The 16,587-nt window shown below is 36.6% G+C and overlaps 1 protein-coding gene across 1 annotated transcript; it reads right to left on the minus strand.

The window, feature by feature from the left end:
- Positions 1 to 7,628: 7,628 nt before the first annotated feature.
- LOC113767470 (E3 ubiquitin-protein ligase ORTHRUS 2-like) lies at positions 7,629 to 13,917 on the minus strand. The gene is made up of 9 exons (XM_027311577.1): positions 13,372 to 13,917; positions 11,634 to 12,166; positions 10,954 to 11,079; positions 10,130 to 10,229; positions 9,982 to 10,043; positions 9,803 to 9,905; positions 8,957 to 9,101; positions 8,396 to 8,613; positions 7,629 to 8,180 (listed from the first exon to the last, which is right to left on the minus strand). Exons 1-9 carry the CDS (start codon positions 13,840 to 13,842, stop codon positions 7,833 to 7,835), a joined length of 2,106 nt encoding a protein of 701 aa, XP_027167378.1. The 5' UTR covers positions 13,843 to 13,917; the 3' UTR covers positions 7,629 to 7,832.
- Between the last annotated feature and the right edge of the window lie 2,670 nt (positions 13,918 to 16,587).

A 16,587-nucleotide genomic window follows, 5' to 3' on the forward strand; every position in this document is an offset into this window, starting at 1 on the left:
ACCAGTTTCATTCTTTGAAATAAATATTGAACTTAAACAGATAAAGTCAGTTAGGAAACCAGAGCTGGGGTGTGAAGATTACAGCATGTATAACAAAGATGAACCCTAGAATCTCTAGATAATAACCAAATATGAGCAAGATCTCCAGCTGAAAGATTGCACCAGTACGTGCTCCCCAAAAGCAAGATGACTGTTTAAATGAACAAAAAAAAAAATTAAAAAAGATGACTGTTTAAACTTGGCCTCTGCACTTCATCTGCTCGAGATTTCTAACAATTTTCGGCTTTGAGAACCTTTGACTAAAGATAGAAGCTCCCATTCGTTGCATTTCTTACCTGGGAAAAAAAAAATCATGTTTCCGCAGGTGGAAAGAGGAGAAACTCAAGCTAAAATGCAAAAGCAGCAAATAACGAAAAACAGAATCAACAGAATATCAACCTGCAGGGTGTCTTGCTACAATGAGTTCTCTGCCACATCAATATTTGCTTTGCTTCTGCCTTGGTCATTGTTTAACCCATTCTTCTGACAATCTGAGCTGCTTCTCAAGGAACACTGAGGCACGTGTTATTAGTCAGGGACAAGTACCTATAAAGTTTTCCATACAAAACTTCCAAAGTACGTCTGTTCATGTATAGCATGATTATTATATATGAGACCTCATACCTCTCTCCATATCAAGCAAAGAAAACCAAAGAATTTAATTAAGTAAAGTGACAAAATGAAAAATATTACCCTAATGAATAGTTTCAAGCTACTTTCAATCAACCAAACATCAACTTTTGATGCAGTAAAAAGATGGTATCTAAAGGTCTTTCCACAGGGCATCATATGCAATACTCTTATGTACAGGGAAATGTATCAACAATGCTCCATATTATATACTTGATATGCAAATCTAACTAACAATTCATTTCTGGTATCTAATACTATCAAATAAGCCCTTGAAAATGGGAAAGTGTATAATTGTCCTTTGGTTAGTCTTACTTCATAGATAAAATAAATTTAACCTCTTTCATCAGATCCTGGGGCATTTATATTCCTTGCTATATATCAGCCACCACAGCCCATAATTGTCTTTCCAATTATCTTACTTCACATATAAAATAAAATTTAACCTCTTTCATTGGATACTGGGGCATTTATATTCCTCACCATATATCAGCCACCACAGCCCACTTCCTCACAAACCTTCCCCTACTCCACCAAAGGTTTTCTCTCGCAATAATATAGTATGGCTTCAATTGCATGTTGATGTTGTGGGTTTTATGCAGCCCTAATAAAGCTCAAAAAGTGCATCAGTAGATTATCAATGGATTCCACTGTACAATTCCTATACTCAGTTATATAACAAGATTCTGTTCATTTACACCATGTATGCTTTACAGTCGCAATAGACTATCCAATTCTTAATTCCAGTCCACTCAATCAACCTCATCCTGGCCTTTGAATGCAACATCCCGTCCTAGTAAGCCAGAAGGCACTTTTGGCGCCACTCCTAGCCATTGCGCTCTGCCAGAACAACTACACTCCCCTCTATTGCTCCAGTTCCTGTCCAACGCGACAAGCCCCCGCATCATGAACCGCTCAAGTTGAAAGCTACCATTGTCAAAGAGAAGATACTAAATTACTGTTAATAGGTCATTGACCTATTTGATACAGAAAAAATGAGCGGGAAAAACTTACTCCTGAGCAAAGGATGAAAAATTATTAGTTGAATATATATTCTAATTTCTAACTAATAATATGAACTTCATACATGAAGATGTAACAATACATGAAGGAAAAGATAAGCTGCAAGAACCTGAAAATAAGCCTTTAACAAAGCACTTGACAGTAGTCCTGTGCCATTAACATTAGATTTGCAAAAGACCTAGCTCCCTGCAACAAGTTAAACCAAGTTGAAATATTTAAGGAATGAACTCCCACAATCTAGTGTTGATTTTCAGTGCAACAGTCTAAAATATTTTCCACATTCTTTATATGTTTATCAATAACGTCTAAGAGCAAACAAGAAATGAGGTTGTAAAAGACATCAAATGAAAGGGGCACAAATGTATGCAACAAGGAGAACATAAGGAACCTTTTTGAAGCTAAATGGAGCTATTTTCAAATGTATTAGTGCTTCCAGAACTGGAAAAGTGTTCACTGACAAGTTTTCTAGATCAAAGACCGAATGCCTCTTTTGTGCATCTTTTCCATTTAAATAGAAAAACTTTGTACCTTCTCTCCTCCGTCAGAATATCTACCTCCCTAATGTATTAATTACATATATGCTAATATACATCTAATATAGTAGACCATAATCAGCTCTCCTTGATTAGTGCAATTAGTAGACTAGATCCCATAAGCAGCTGTTCTTGTCTTTTGCTAGCAGATCAGATCTCATAATCAGTTGCTGCCCATGACTTCCATAAGCAGCTGTTCTTGACTTTTACTTTTGCTAGCAGGCTGTCCTTGACTTCCATAAGCAGCTGTTCTTGACTTTTGCATTTAGTAGACCAGATCCCAACTACTGCCCTTGATATCCCCCCTCAAATTGATGCTGGTGGATCAAAAAGCATCAATTTGTCAACCAGAAAATTGTGTCTATGACGGGAGAGAGCTTTAGTAAATATATCAGCAGTTTGGAGATCAGTGGTAATATGAGGAAGAGAAATAACATGATCATCATATGCTTCACGGATAGAGTGACAATCAACTTCAATATGTTTTGTACGCTCATGGAATACAGGATTAGCAGCAATGTGAATAGCGCTAGTATTATCGGCATGAAGGGGAGTAGGTGCAAGTTGGGGAAACCCAAGCTCACCTAAGAGGCCTCGAAGCCAAATGATCTCAGAACATCCAGAGGACATAGCACGATACTCTGACTCAGTAGAGGATTTAGACACCCTATCTTGCTTTTTGCTTTTCCAAGAAATAAGAGAATTTCCAAGAAACATGCACCAACCAGTAATTGATCGTCTAGTATCTGAACACCCTGCCCAGTCAGCGTCGCTATAGGCTACCAAATGAATAGGAGAATTTTTGGAGAAGAAAAGACCACGAGAGGAAGTGCCTAGTAAATAGCGAATAATGCGACGAACAGCAGCTAGATGGAGATGCCTAGGCGTCTGCATAAATTGACTAACTTGTTGAACAGCAAATGAAATATCAGGCCGAGTAATAGTTAAATAGTTAAGACTTCCCACCAATTGCCGATAGAGAGAGGGATCTGAGAGAAAATCACCCTCATCACGGCGATATTTAACATTTACTTCCAAGGGAGTATCAACAGACCGACCATCTTGAAGACCTGCCAAAGCAATTAATTCCTGGATGTATTTATGTTGATGTAAGAAAATACCAGCTGAGGTAGAGTGCACTTCTAGGCCCAAAAAATATTGTAGAGGACCTAAATCTTTCATATGAAAAGAACGTTGAAGATGCTCTTGAAGTTGAGAGATTAATGCAGAGTCATTTCCTGTGATAACAATATCATCAACATAAACCAGAAGTAAAACCAGTCCTTTATCAGTCTTGCGAAGAAACAAAGAGGAGTCATACTGGCTCTGAACAAATGAGAAGCTAATAAGGGTAGAACGGAACTTATCAAACCAAGCCCGTGGAGCTTGTTTTAAGCCATAGAGTGAACGTTTTAGCTTACAAACATCAGAAGAAGATGTAAAAAAAAACCCTGATGGTGGAGTCATATAAATATCTTCTTGAAGATCGCCATGTAAAAAGGCATTCTTTACATCCATCTGTCGCAATGACCAGCCTGTAGAAGCAGCAATAGCTAGAACAAGTCTAACTGTTGTCATCTTTGCCACAGGAGCAAAGGTCTCCTCATAATGTACTCCATACTTTTGCCGATTACCAAGAGCTACTAATCGTGCCTTATACCTTTCAAGTGAGCCATCAGATCTCAATTTAACAGAAAATACCCATTTACAACCAATGGGTTTAACACCATCGGGACAAGGAACAAGATCCCAAGTATGATTCTCCTGAAGAGCTTGAAGTTCCTCATTCATAGCTTTCACCCAACATGCTTGTTTAGCTGCCTGTAAATAGGATGTAGGAACTGTAGTGTCAGTTATAGTGGCAGAAAAACCATACCGATCAGGCGGACGACTAAGACGTAGGGACCTTCGAAGAGTGGTTGGAGCAAGGACTGGATTAGTGTCAAGAAGAGGTTGTGATGAAGAAGCCTGTCGTCTCTGATAAACAATCCCAGGTTTAAATCGATCAACTGGTGGAGCAATATCATCAAAGTTAGGAAGAACAACACCTTCAGACGAGGAACCATGGTATGGAAAGTAGTGCTCATTTTCAAAGAAAATCACATTTCTAGAAATGTGTAGATGATTAGCAATAGCATCATAACACAAAAATCCTTTATGAGTTGTACTATAACCCATGAAAGCACATTTTACAGATTGAGCTGTAAGTTTGTGACGCTCATGAGGAGGTAAGTGAACAAAGCAAACACATCCGAATGTGTGTAGATTGCCATAATCAGGATGTACACCAAAAAGACGATAATAAGGAGAATCAAAATTCAATTGTTGAGAAGGTAGACGATTGATTAAATAAACTGCAGTGGATAAAGCTTCCACCCAAAATTTAGATGGAACCGAAGACTGCAAGAGTAAGGTTCGTACCATATCCAACAAATGGCGATGCTTACGTTCAGCCACCCCATTCTGTTGAGGGGTATAAGGACATGATCGTTGAGATAAAATACCTCTCTGTTGCAAAAATGCTTGAAAGGCATGTGACATATATTCCCCGCCATTGTCAGAGCGTAAAACTTTAATGCAAGTAGAAAATTGTGTTTCTACATAAGCTACAAATTTCTTAAAAACAGCAAATACTTCAGCTTTAGTACGCAAAAAATATACCCATGTGAAACGACTATAGTCATCAATGAATGTCACAAAATATTTATATTGTGCATGTGAAACAACAGGAGTAATACCCCAAACATCACTATGAATGATCTCAAAACTTGTATTAGCATGACCACCATGACTAGGAAAAGGTAATATTTTACTTTTCCCTAGTCTACAAGTAGAACAATCAAAAGACAATTTATGATTAAAACACTGATCCTTGCTCCCCAGAAAATCATGCTTTATTAAATGAGATAAAATGACATTATTTGGATGACCCAATCGTTGATGCCATACTTCAACTTTATTGTCAACAACCATAGAAGCCAAAGACAAACTACTTGGAACTGAAAATTGCAAAGGAAATAGTCTGCCCACTTTAGGCCCCTTCGCGATCACCTTCCCCGACACCTGGTCCTGCACAAGACAACCATCACGAGAGAACCGTACATCACAGTTATTATCCACCATCTGACCAACAGAAATCAAACTAGTAGACAACCCTGGAGAGACAAATACATGACGAAAAGAAGGTCCAATATCACCAATGGCTGTAATTGGAAGATTACTGCCGTTAGCAATCTGAATATTTTGTGTACCAGTATATTGCCGTAGATTATGTAGTGATGCAGATGAACCAGTCATATGATTTGATGCTCCAGAATCAACTAACCAAGGAGTAGAAACAATTTTACCTTGACCTTGAAGTCCAAGAGTAGAAAATGCTGAAAGAATCATTTGTTGAACCATTTCTGGAGTAAGTGTTGTGGCTGTGGATGTAGAACCAACAGTGTTAGAGTCTTGGACAGCACCTTGAAAGGCTTGGACTCTTCGATTCTCAGGGCATGTAGGACAGTCCTTGATAATGTGTCCAGTTTGCTTACAATAATTGCAAAATTTCTTTCCACAATTGCGTGCAATATGCCCAAGTTCCTTGCAACTATAGCACTGTACTTGTCCCTTTCCGCGATTCTTCCCTTGAGCAGCATAGGCAATATTGACAACTTCAGATATCTCCTTTGATGTACCTATGATAGTTTGTGTAGCCATTCTCTGTTCTTCTCGCAACAAGTCACCAAGACATACGTCTAAAGAAGGAACTGGGTTTCTATTTAACAATCCAGCTCTAATCGCCTCAAATTCAGGCCTCAGTTTCATTAGAAACTGGTCACGCTTACTATCTTCGTGAACCGCTTGAATACCGGCTAAGGCTTCGCTTGGTACCTTAGAATAGATTATACCAGAGTATTCACTCCATAAATTAAGAAATCCAGAATAATACTGCTCAATAGAGAGATTACCTTGGCTACATGTACTAATTTCCAATTCAAGCTGAAATCTTCTTGCTGTATTATCTTGATGATATACACGCTTCAAATGATCCCACATCTCCTTTGCTGTATTAAAGGAGCGTAAATTGTTCACCATATGAGCTTCAATAGATGCTAGAATCCAAGAAATAATTCTAGCATCCTTTGCCTCCCATTGACTAATTTCCTTTCCATCTCTAGGTGCTGTAGAAGACCCGTCAATATGACTCCAAAGCTCTTTGCCTTTTAGAAACATCCTAAATTGAAATTCGCATGCCGCATAATTTTTTCCAGTGAACTTGATGGACAAAGATTCCGTATGTATTTTTCCCAAAGAGTTTTCCATAGACATTCTTTCAAAAAAAACAAAGATCTGAATTACAAGAAAAGCTGCCAACCACAATATGATTGACCCAAAAGGATATCTTGAAACCAAATGATTGATCAAAATAATCAACCCAAGAAGGATAACAACTCAGAAAGTTTGGAAAGGCTGAGAAATTCAAATAACTGGCTCTGATACCATGACAAGTTTTCTAGATCAAAGACCGAATGCCTCTTTTGTGCATCTTTTCCATTTAAATAGAAAAACTCTGTACCTTCTCTCCTCCGTCAGAATATCTACCTCCCTAATGTATTAATTACATATATGCTAATATACATCTAATATAGTAGACCATAATCAGCTCTCCTTGATTAGTGCAATTAGTAGACTAGATCCCATAAGCAGCTGTTCTTGTCTTTTGCTAGCAGATCAGATCTCATAATCAGTTGCTGCCCATGACTTCCATAAGCAGCTGTTCTTGACTTTTACTTTTGCTAGCAGGCTGTCCTTGACTTCCATAAGCAGCTGTTCTTGACTTTTGCATTTAGTAGACCAGATCCCAACTACTGCCCTTGATATTCACAAAGGTAGACCAGTACCAATAATAGGCGGTTCTGACAAATTCTGCTTGGAGCTAAGCAAAAAAATTAGCTTCAAAAACAAAAATGTGTCATGTCGTGTCTCTTAAAGTAATTACCAAGAATTTCTTGATAAAAGCATGAAAAATACTTAACTAACACATCGTACTAATATTAACCTGCAAAAAGTAGTTCAAAGATGTGCATACTATCCTTGAGGATTATAAAAAAGTACCTATAAGCAATCAGAGCAAGAGCATTATCATATGATCTACCTTCTTCGAATCTCTGTAACTTCTAACCCCAATTAGTCAATCTACTTTCTCCATGTCTATGAACTGAGCTTTTCAAATACTGACTCAGCTATAGGGCCAGAGATTTAGGCTGAAAATGGAATTAAAAGATGTATTGCAAATGGATATGGCAAAGTACCAATTCAAAGCAAATATCATTTTTCAGTCAAAGGACTAATCATCTTCAAGCCAAGTAGCCAAAACTAATATTGGCATTAATTAGTTTAACAATAAATGTATAGCATGCTCAGAAATTGAATGAATGTAGATTCTTACATTGAGCTTACTTTTTCAATGGTTCCATATTTATCCTAAATTACAAACAATTCTTCAAGAGCAATAACTAAGTATAATTGCACATTCAAAGACCTGACAAGAGTAAGGAAAATTGGTCTTAGCATGATTCAGAAATGTGTATAAATTATTAAACTAGTTCTTCTAGCAGTTCACTAGGAGAAGATTTCATCATTTGGACGCAGATGGAGAGGGCTTGAAGGTGAACCATTTGCATCAGCATGGACATTTTCAGTCTCATCGGATATTCCATGCCCATTATCAGCTTTCTGCCTCTTGTTCTCAGTAGAAAGGCAGCCATCAACACTCTTCCTCTTTAAAGCACTTCCATTGCTTCCTACATCTTCGGCATTTAACGATGCAATCTCTGTGTCACTTGGCTGATCACCAGGACTCTCTTGTTCAGCATCAACTCCATGTTCACCAGAATCCTCCATGGTTTTCTCATCCTCCTCAAGCTTAGCTTGAATATCCTCAATTGCAGTCATGACTTCTCTGTTAACCTATGTCAGAAGCAAGAATAGTTCAGCAAATTACCAACATACAGAGAAGGAGCATCTACTTGTGAATGTGCAGGAAAAACATAATGATCCAGGTATGGTGATGGTGTTCTGGGTTAGTAGGTATAAATTCACAATGGGATAGTAACTATGCAAACAACAGCAAGGATGCAGCTCCTAAACAAGCTTTTAAAAAAATATGGTACTGTTTTCCTGACCTGCATATTCTGAAGAAATTCTGATATGTCACTTGGGCATACAGGGCATTTCATACAGTTCTTCTGTGCACGAAGTTGGCGTCCCCCCTTGCATGTTCTTTCTCTTATGAATGCTTGGCCACTAAAACAGTCTTCTAGACAAGATTTGCAAAAGTTATGAGCACAAGGTGTCGTGACAGGGAGATTCATCACCTTCTTGCACAGTAGGCAGCTGAATTCTGCACAAAGAATTTGTAATATGTTCTCAAGCATGGAAGAGTGCAGGGAATGAAAAAGCTGAGCATTTTTTATGGACTGTTTGAGAATGATTTCCATCGAGTTAGTAGAGACTTGGCAGAAAATTAACAAATCCAAACAAATTACAATAATATTCAGTGCCCACCATCCAGTTTTTGTAAACAAAGTAGTTTAAAAACCAACTAGCAAAATGAAGTGCATACTCTGCCATAGAACCGAGCCATTTTTCCAAGGAAACAACTGAAGAATCAATATGCACCTTTTATTATTATTTTTTTAATCTTTTCTGTCTGATTTGTCACTCAGAATGGAAAATGTACAAACCTTTAAGAAGGTTTTCTCTTAAGGAATCATGTCGTGATTTCTTAAACGCCCTGCGTGCCCTCTCTATATCCTCAGGTTTTGCTTCAATCACCTTTTCTTTGCTGGGAGGAGGTGGCATTTTCCACTTCCAGCAAGTTTCTCCATCCTGCTACCAAAATAGGAGTAAGTACATACAAGTGCAGGAGAAAGGCAAATTAGTACAGTTTAACTCAGACAATTGTAATCAAAAGTGTTAAACTTTAAGCCAAATAGGAAAAGCAAAAGAATGACAAAATAAAAAGTATAAACTAACCACGAATGACGGTGCTGTCTAATGGAAAGGTCTAAAAATGGAGTTCACTTAATGAGATAGCTTTGCAGGATTTGATGTATAAATTTCTCTTTTAGGTTTACCTTTTTGTGCATTTGCCATATATTAAGGTTAAGCTGTTGAGCAGAAAATAGAAAAACTTTGAGTCAAAAGGTACTATCCCAAGGGCTTAACCTCTGGTTTGCATAAATAAGATAATAGTGCCTTTTCTTAAGCTAAGAACTATATTACCATATATTCAACTATGAACATTGGCTTATTCGAAGTAATAAGATATTTTTTTTGTAAAATGCTAAAAGCAATGCATTTTGGATTTTTTTTTTTTTTTTTACTCTTTCAATAGCTTAAGTACTTAGATGGACACGAGAAAAAACTTAGGTACTTAGCATTCTTTCACCAGCCATAGAGAGCAACTGGGAAAAGCAACCCGCAGTTTTCAAAATAATGCTCGCTACCTGAATTACTAGGACCATAAAAATTTTCATGGAAAATTGCAGATGGGAAAGAGTGCAACACAGAGAGAAAACCCCACTCACATCATAATCCCATGATGGGCTTTCGCTCCTCTCGAAAATGTCAATTGCTTGTTGTAGCTCAGGAACATCTGGAAGGGCACGGGGACAATCTCCGTCCTCATCACTGCATGATGTGAGAGGATCAGAAGCAGGTAATTTTGTTAATGCATAAAGCGGTATACACACAATGCAGCACAAACCTTGTCCATGGTGCAGGTTCGTTATCACATCTTACAAATAAATATCTACAGACTTTAAATCCCTGGAAAAAAACAGTAGTCATACGAACTTATTAAGCAACAAACAAACTGTCTAGAAAAAGTAATTCAAACAATTGTATGTCTGAACCTGCTGCCCAACTTTTCTCCAGCATTTTTCTATCCTGTAGATCCCATCATAGCGCAAATCTTTCTCTGGGGCATAGGAAGAACGTTTTTCTTTGTATGATCTGTCAATCAAAGTTAAGAAGCAAAAAAAAAAGTTATTGCAGATGTACTGGCTCATGACTGACCATATAAGGTCTGATAAACTCTGTATTACTTTTGGGATGAAAGAGATAGTAGCATGAGTACCCAAGTTGTGCTTTTAAACATGAGGTCGCTCCAATTTTACTATTAGGAATTATCAAAATCATGAGACAGCTTCACAGTTTCACAGACTAAAATGATGCCCATGTCAACAACAAAACTTGGACTTGCACCACCTAGGCGACAGAGGATTTTGTTTTACTTGAGTAAAATCTAGGGTTTCTTCAAATAAGCAAAATAAAACTGAAATTATACTCCAGAAAGATTCATGTAAGAACTCTAAAGACATAAAAAAGAAAGTCACGGGTAATAATGGAATGGAAACTCCATTTGTGTGGCAAGTAAAGGCACATACAGGCTAACTGCTCTAAATTAACCATTAAATGCCCCCAGGTAGTCCATCAAATTATTGTCTATCTGTGTAGTACACTTGTTAATACCCATTTTCTAGTTGCAAGTTTAAAAGCACCTGTCAATGGAAATAACCTTCAGATTTTGATGTGATAAGAGTTCATCAAATGCAACAATTAAAATGATATCAAGGCCACCAGTATAGAAACTCTGCTCCATGCAACCAAGAAAATTGTAATGAAAAGCATATCCATACTACGAAATCAAGACAAGCGATATTAGCTACAGGTTTACCTAATCACACGAACTGGATAGCCTTTTTTGCAACTAACACGCAAGGCCTCATTGAAGTTTTTGAACTCCTGATCAAATGATTGGTCCTTATTTGTTCGCTTGTTTCCACTTAGATCTCTCCCACCGCTACCATATTCACATATAAAAATGAGTGATATCAGCTGAAAGAAGATAAAGCATTTGCATGCAAATTAACAAAAGTCTACGCATGTGCATTGGTGAAACAATAAAAGAAAAGTAACATGAGGAACTAAATTTATCCATCTGTGCTTAGTCAATGAAGAACACACGGAGGATGAAAATGGTTAATTTCAGGTGACAACCACCTCAGATGGGTCAGAGTAAATAGAACCGAACCTCCTTAAAGGATGGCAAAGTGTAATAAAACAATCACTTGGGCCTTTAGAGTGTTTAAAGCTCTTTTAGATATAAGTTACACTAGAAAAGAGCAAGTGGGGGCTATTGATAACTCTTCAGAGTGCTCCCAAGTTGAGGACAGATTAATGTAGTACAGTCTGGTTTTTCAGATCATACAGAATGGGCTGACATATAAGCTTGTTAACTAATCAGCAACTGACAACTTAAATCTAAGTCTAAAATATGTGGAGGGTGAGCCATAAACTAAGTTTGGTAATACGAGTATATTTAACAGGGAATATAATTCAATAAACAACCCTAACCTTCCAGTATAGAGGAACCATTCACCATGGTCCTCATCATCCACGTAACCTCCCGAAAGGACCACTGACTGAGCACCAACATTTGCCTGTCCAGAAATTCCACAAACAAGAGGCCGATGCACACCCCACTGTCTGGATTTATGCCGATTTGCAAAACACTGACCAACCAAGACACCCAGATTCAGCACGGGATCATTCTCAGCTAAGATGGGTCCAAAATGATCTGAAGGAACACTAACAAAAATTCTGCCACATTTAGCATTCGCGATCCCTCCATACTTTGCTCGTTCAGTGACATATGACTCATCAGGTAGATCTTCAGCCTTCAAGGAGTGATAAACCTTCACAGGTGCTCCAACAGCAGTTGTTCCCAACATCCTTGCACGTCTAATGGTAGCTACTAGGGCAGAGTTGATACGTGGCTGGCTTGCCATGTGAGAAGGAATATTGGAGCGACATTTTGCACATGTACGTTTACCTTGGCCAATCCACTTCTGGAAACATTTCAGGCAGAAATTGTGACCGCATGGTGTCTGGAACATTAAAGCATTAAGATCAGTCATAAAGCAATTAGTATTTAGATGCTACTGCCAAATCCATCAAATTTCTGGAGACTAAAATGGTTTCAACAGTGACCCTTATTCATGAAACTTCCAAATGAATTCCTTATTTTCATGGTTCTAATTTTTTTCCTATTTACATTTATGTAAAGTTCAACATTTATGAATTGCACTGAAACGACCTAAAATTCCAGACGTGTAGCTAATAACTAGCAGCATCCAATTACATATATCTGTTTTCCTTTAAATTCAAGTTCATAAAGCATGAGTAGCCATGCAACGACTCAAGTCAGTCATTATCAGTACCATCCAAAGAATAAGGCATCTTCCTACATCAAATTGTTTCTACTATTGATTTTACACACCTGAAAAATGTGCACCAAATTAAAGTATTAAATTTCTAGAAATTATTTACTATGAAAACTGATTTTTATTTTTGCTAGAAATATATAGAAAATCTACTGAAATACATTTGTATGAATGGATGTTTATTTAGAATGACCTTCTATTTATTTAATGGGTGATGCAATTGTCTAAGAATGGTATAGGGTCAGTTATGAATAATTGGAGGAGTTCAGATAATGTAGAGTTGTGGATTCAGTGGTAGTGGGCAGGTATGGAGTTGTGGAGATGATGGTAATCAAATTCAATATGGGTTTGAGTAATATCTTCTGAAATACATAGCATCAAAACCAATGAATCCTCCCCTGTTCTTCAAAAGATGAAATTTTGCAAGGGCAACGTCCCCCAAAAAGTATGATAAACCTGAAACAAATATTTGCCTCATCATAAACTTATAGTACTAGTTTTAAGTTTTAGGCATAGAAACATGAAAATAGTATCCAATCCGATCAACCAGAAAAAGTTTAAGACAATCCCAAGTAAAGCCCTCACACTGGACAAAGAATGAAGTTAAAATCAAGGAAACCAAACAGTTCTACATTTTCTTTCTCGTAACAAAAATCCATTACCAAACAAAAATGCAGATAAATAGGATCACCACAAATCCTTTTCAGCCCTACAAACAAAACCACAAATTTAGTCTTTCGATTATGAACAACAAAAAAAATGACCCAAGAAAACATTTTTCAATCTGTTAAGATCAATTAATCATACAAAAACTGCAAATAAACCGAGCATATTGTGCACTAATAATTCATAAAAGGTGAAGGTTATACCGTGACAGGCCTTTCAGGCAACTGCATACAAAAGGAGCATTTAATGCTCTGACTAAGAAGAGCCAAAGCCTCATTCATTTTCTCTTTCCCCTTTCTTTTCTGCTCATCTTTATCAACACCTTTTCCAGCAAAAAGCGCCTGCCTTTTTTTCGCCTTCTCACGCTCCGTCAAAGAACCATCTGCCTCGATAGCCCGAATCTTCGTGACAAGGTCTCCGTTGGATGAAGACACCGGTGCTGGAGCTCCAGTGAGACCTCCTCCGGAACAGTCAGGGCAGATAAAACTCAAAATTTCCACCAACGTAGTTGGACCCTCAACTAGACAATCTACGTGCCACGGCGTATTGCACGTCCCACAAGTCACCGTCCGATCCAACTCCGGCGTTTTCTTGCAGGCCATGCATGTGCCGTCACCGTCGACTGGGAGAAGTTGCTGCTGATCTTCATCACCCCTGTTGCTAACCTGCACCATTGGAAACACAAATAGAGAAAAAAAATGATCCAATAAATGAGAAATTGAGGGAGAGAATAGAGAGGTGAGGGCTCAGGGAAGTTGTCGGAGGAAGTGAAGTGAAGTGAAGAGTGGGGTGTTGGTGCGGTGGGGTGCGGTGGTATTTAATGGTGGTGCAGGATGGAGAGAGAGAAATGATTGAAGAAGGAGAGAAGGCGGGTTTTTGAATTGTAGATTTGAAATTTGGGTAAGTGGGCTTTTTTCGAACGGTAAATTTGGCAAGTAATTTATGATTAGGCTAGTTTGGGAGTTGAGGTGAGAAAACTTTGGATCGTGACTATGTAGAAAATTTTTTATTTTTTCATGAACACTTTTTAATCACTTTTTTAAATCGTTGCAATATTTTTTTGGGATCATTTCAGAAACATCCCTTGAAGTTTTTGACAATTACAGAGAACTCCTCTCAAGTTTCAAAAATTACATCTACCTCCCTTGTTTTTAAGGTTTATATAACAATATATACCCAATAGCCTATAATTTTTCACAAATATTCTAAAATGCCCTTCTTCAAAGAACAAGACAAAACAAAACAAGGTTTTAATCTTTATTTTCTTGTACGTCTTATATTCATTAAAACAAACAAAATCCAGCGACTCTAACTAATCTCAAAATTTATTACTTTCTAATTCTTGCCTAATACAACTCACTACCACCACTACCAATACTAAACTAAGAAATGCCCCCATGTCCCTAAGATTATAATTCATCATTGTTCTAACACTCTTAGAAATAGAAACAAAATTCTACCTTTATGGTAAAACCACAATCAATAGGTAAACAAAAGAGAGAATCAATGAATAATTGCTAGACTTTTTTGTTTAGCAAACATAATAGTCACTTCTTTATTTTACAACTCTCAATTTCATTTTTTTCCCTATATCACTGCCACCTTTTTCATCTTCTCCTAGTTTGACAATAAAATCCACAATTTGCACCTTGTTAATTTGGTAACTTCAATTGGCTAACATTTGTAAAAAGTAAAACTATTAGGAAAAAAAAAGAAATGGTCTAAAATTTTTATAGTAAGAAGAAGACAAGAAGACAAAAAATACGAATAAATTTTAGAGATTGTAAAAAACTGATAGTGGTGTGGTTGGTAACAATGGAACGCAATATTTGGTAAGAGGGAGTACTGGTTGTAGGAGAAAAAGAGAAAAGAATATGAAAGAGAGAGGAAGAGATGAAAATTAGAAAATTGATGGAGATTGTTTTTTGAGATTAGAAAATGACAAGTAGAATAATAAGAAGTATTTTTCGGATTTAAATGTCCCTTTATGAATTAACTATTAAGTGGAGGACATTTTAGTCATTTGATTGGACCAAGGGAGGTCTATGTAATTATTGAAACCTCAAGGGAGCCAAATGAAATTATCAAAAACCTCAAAGGAGGTTTCTGAAATTATCCCTATTTTTTTTTTTTTTTAACAAAAACTTCTAAAAGTAGCAATCCAAATGAGAAAATAAGAGAAATAAGTTATGAGGGAAAAGAAGAGAAGTGAAAGAATTGTTACGCGTTGTTCGGGAGTTTTTGGAATAAGTGGAATGATTTTGAATATAAAAATTATTAAATTTTTGTTCTATAATTAGAAAAAAAATTAATGAGCTTCCCACAATTTCTTTCCATTTCTCACCCAATTTGGGCGGGAAAAATTTGGTCACTATAGCTTTATTGTGTGTCTATTGAAATTCATCGATTTTCTTTCTTTTTCCTTCGTATTCTCTCCTTTTCCTCTCTTTTCTGCCCAAATCTCCAACTCCCAAACCAAGCATTAGAGATAGATCCTGTAATTTACTAATTGGTGTTTCTCATAATTACTGAGTATTCAACTAAAATTATAATCCCATATTTACTTACCTAATATATAAACATATTTACTAGGGTGTCTAGATTCACAATTTAAATTGTAGGGTACGATTAATTATAGTAACTTGGTTTAAATTGGAATTAGATAATGTATAAACCCATATTTGCTTACCTAATATATAAACTCATAGTTATTAGGGTGTCTAGATTCACAATTGAAATTGTAGGGTATCATTAATTATAGTAACTTGGTTTAATTTGGAATTAGATAGCTATGATTGATAGATGTCACATACAAATTTCATTGAATGTCCAAATTTGTTGTTTTATTTGTTTCATTATTTTGTACTTCGTAAAAATTAGTGCATAAATTGCGTCGTATAATATCAACGGCTAATTATTAAAAAAAACCTTGAATATCTCTTAGTTATCTATGCATTTAGATACTTTCTTAATTCAATTTTACTTTCTAGAAAAAAATAATACGTATGGCCGATATTAATGAGTGTTTACTAAGACTCATTTAGCAATCCACCAAATAATTACAATTGGATAGAAAAGGTAAAAAGGGTCAAGGGTCTGAAATTTTTTACCTTTTTATCTTTTTCAATCCTACTCTTGCCAATTTCTTAATGAAGAAGTTGATGTGTTTTGATAGTAGATTATTTGAGATAATTTTTTGAAAAAGACACTATAGCATTTTTTTTGGAAAAATAGTTCAAAACGTCCCTCACATTTTGCAAAATAACTTTTTTCGTCCCTCACTTTTAAAAATATAATTTTACGTCTCTTACAAATTCGCATTAGTCAAATTTGATCCTTACTTAGATTTCCGACTAATTTTTGGTCGGAATTCACAACGTGCCTTGCACGTGATCATATTTTAAGGGCAAAATTGTTAA

The sequence above is a fragment of the Coffea eugenioides genome, chromosome 4, assembly GCF_003713205.1.
Source record: "Coffea eugenioides isolate CCC68of chromosome 4, Ceug_1.0, whole genome shotgun sequence".
NCBI lineage: Eukaryota > Viridiplantae > Streptophyta > Magnoliopsida > Gentianales > Rubiaceae > Coffea > Coffea eugenioides.

Excerpts from the sequence above, each read along its gene's own strand:
- LOC113767470 (XM_027311577.1), bottom strand. The coding sequence starts at position 13,842 with ATGGTGCAGGTTAGCAACAGGGGTGATGAAGATCAGCAGCAACTTCTC. Across the intron at positions 10,230-10,953 it reads TATCCAGTTCGTGTGATTAG|ATCATACAAAGAAAAACGTT; the intron begins GTAAACCTGTAG and ends TTTGATTGACAG. Across the intron at positions 9,906-9,981 it reads GAACCTGCACCATGGACAAG|TGATGAGGACGGAGATTGTC; the intron begins GTTTGTGCTGCA and ends CACATCATGCAG.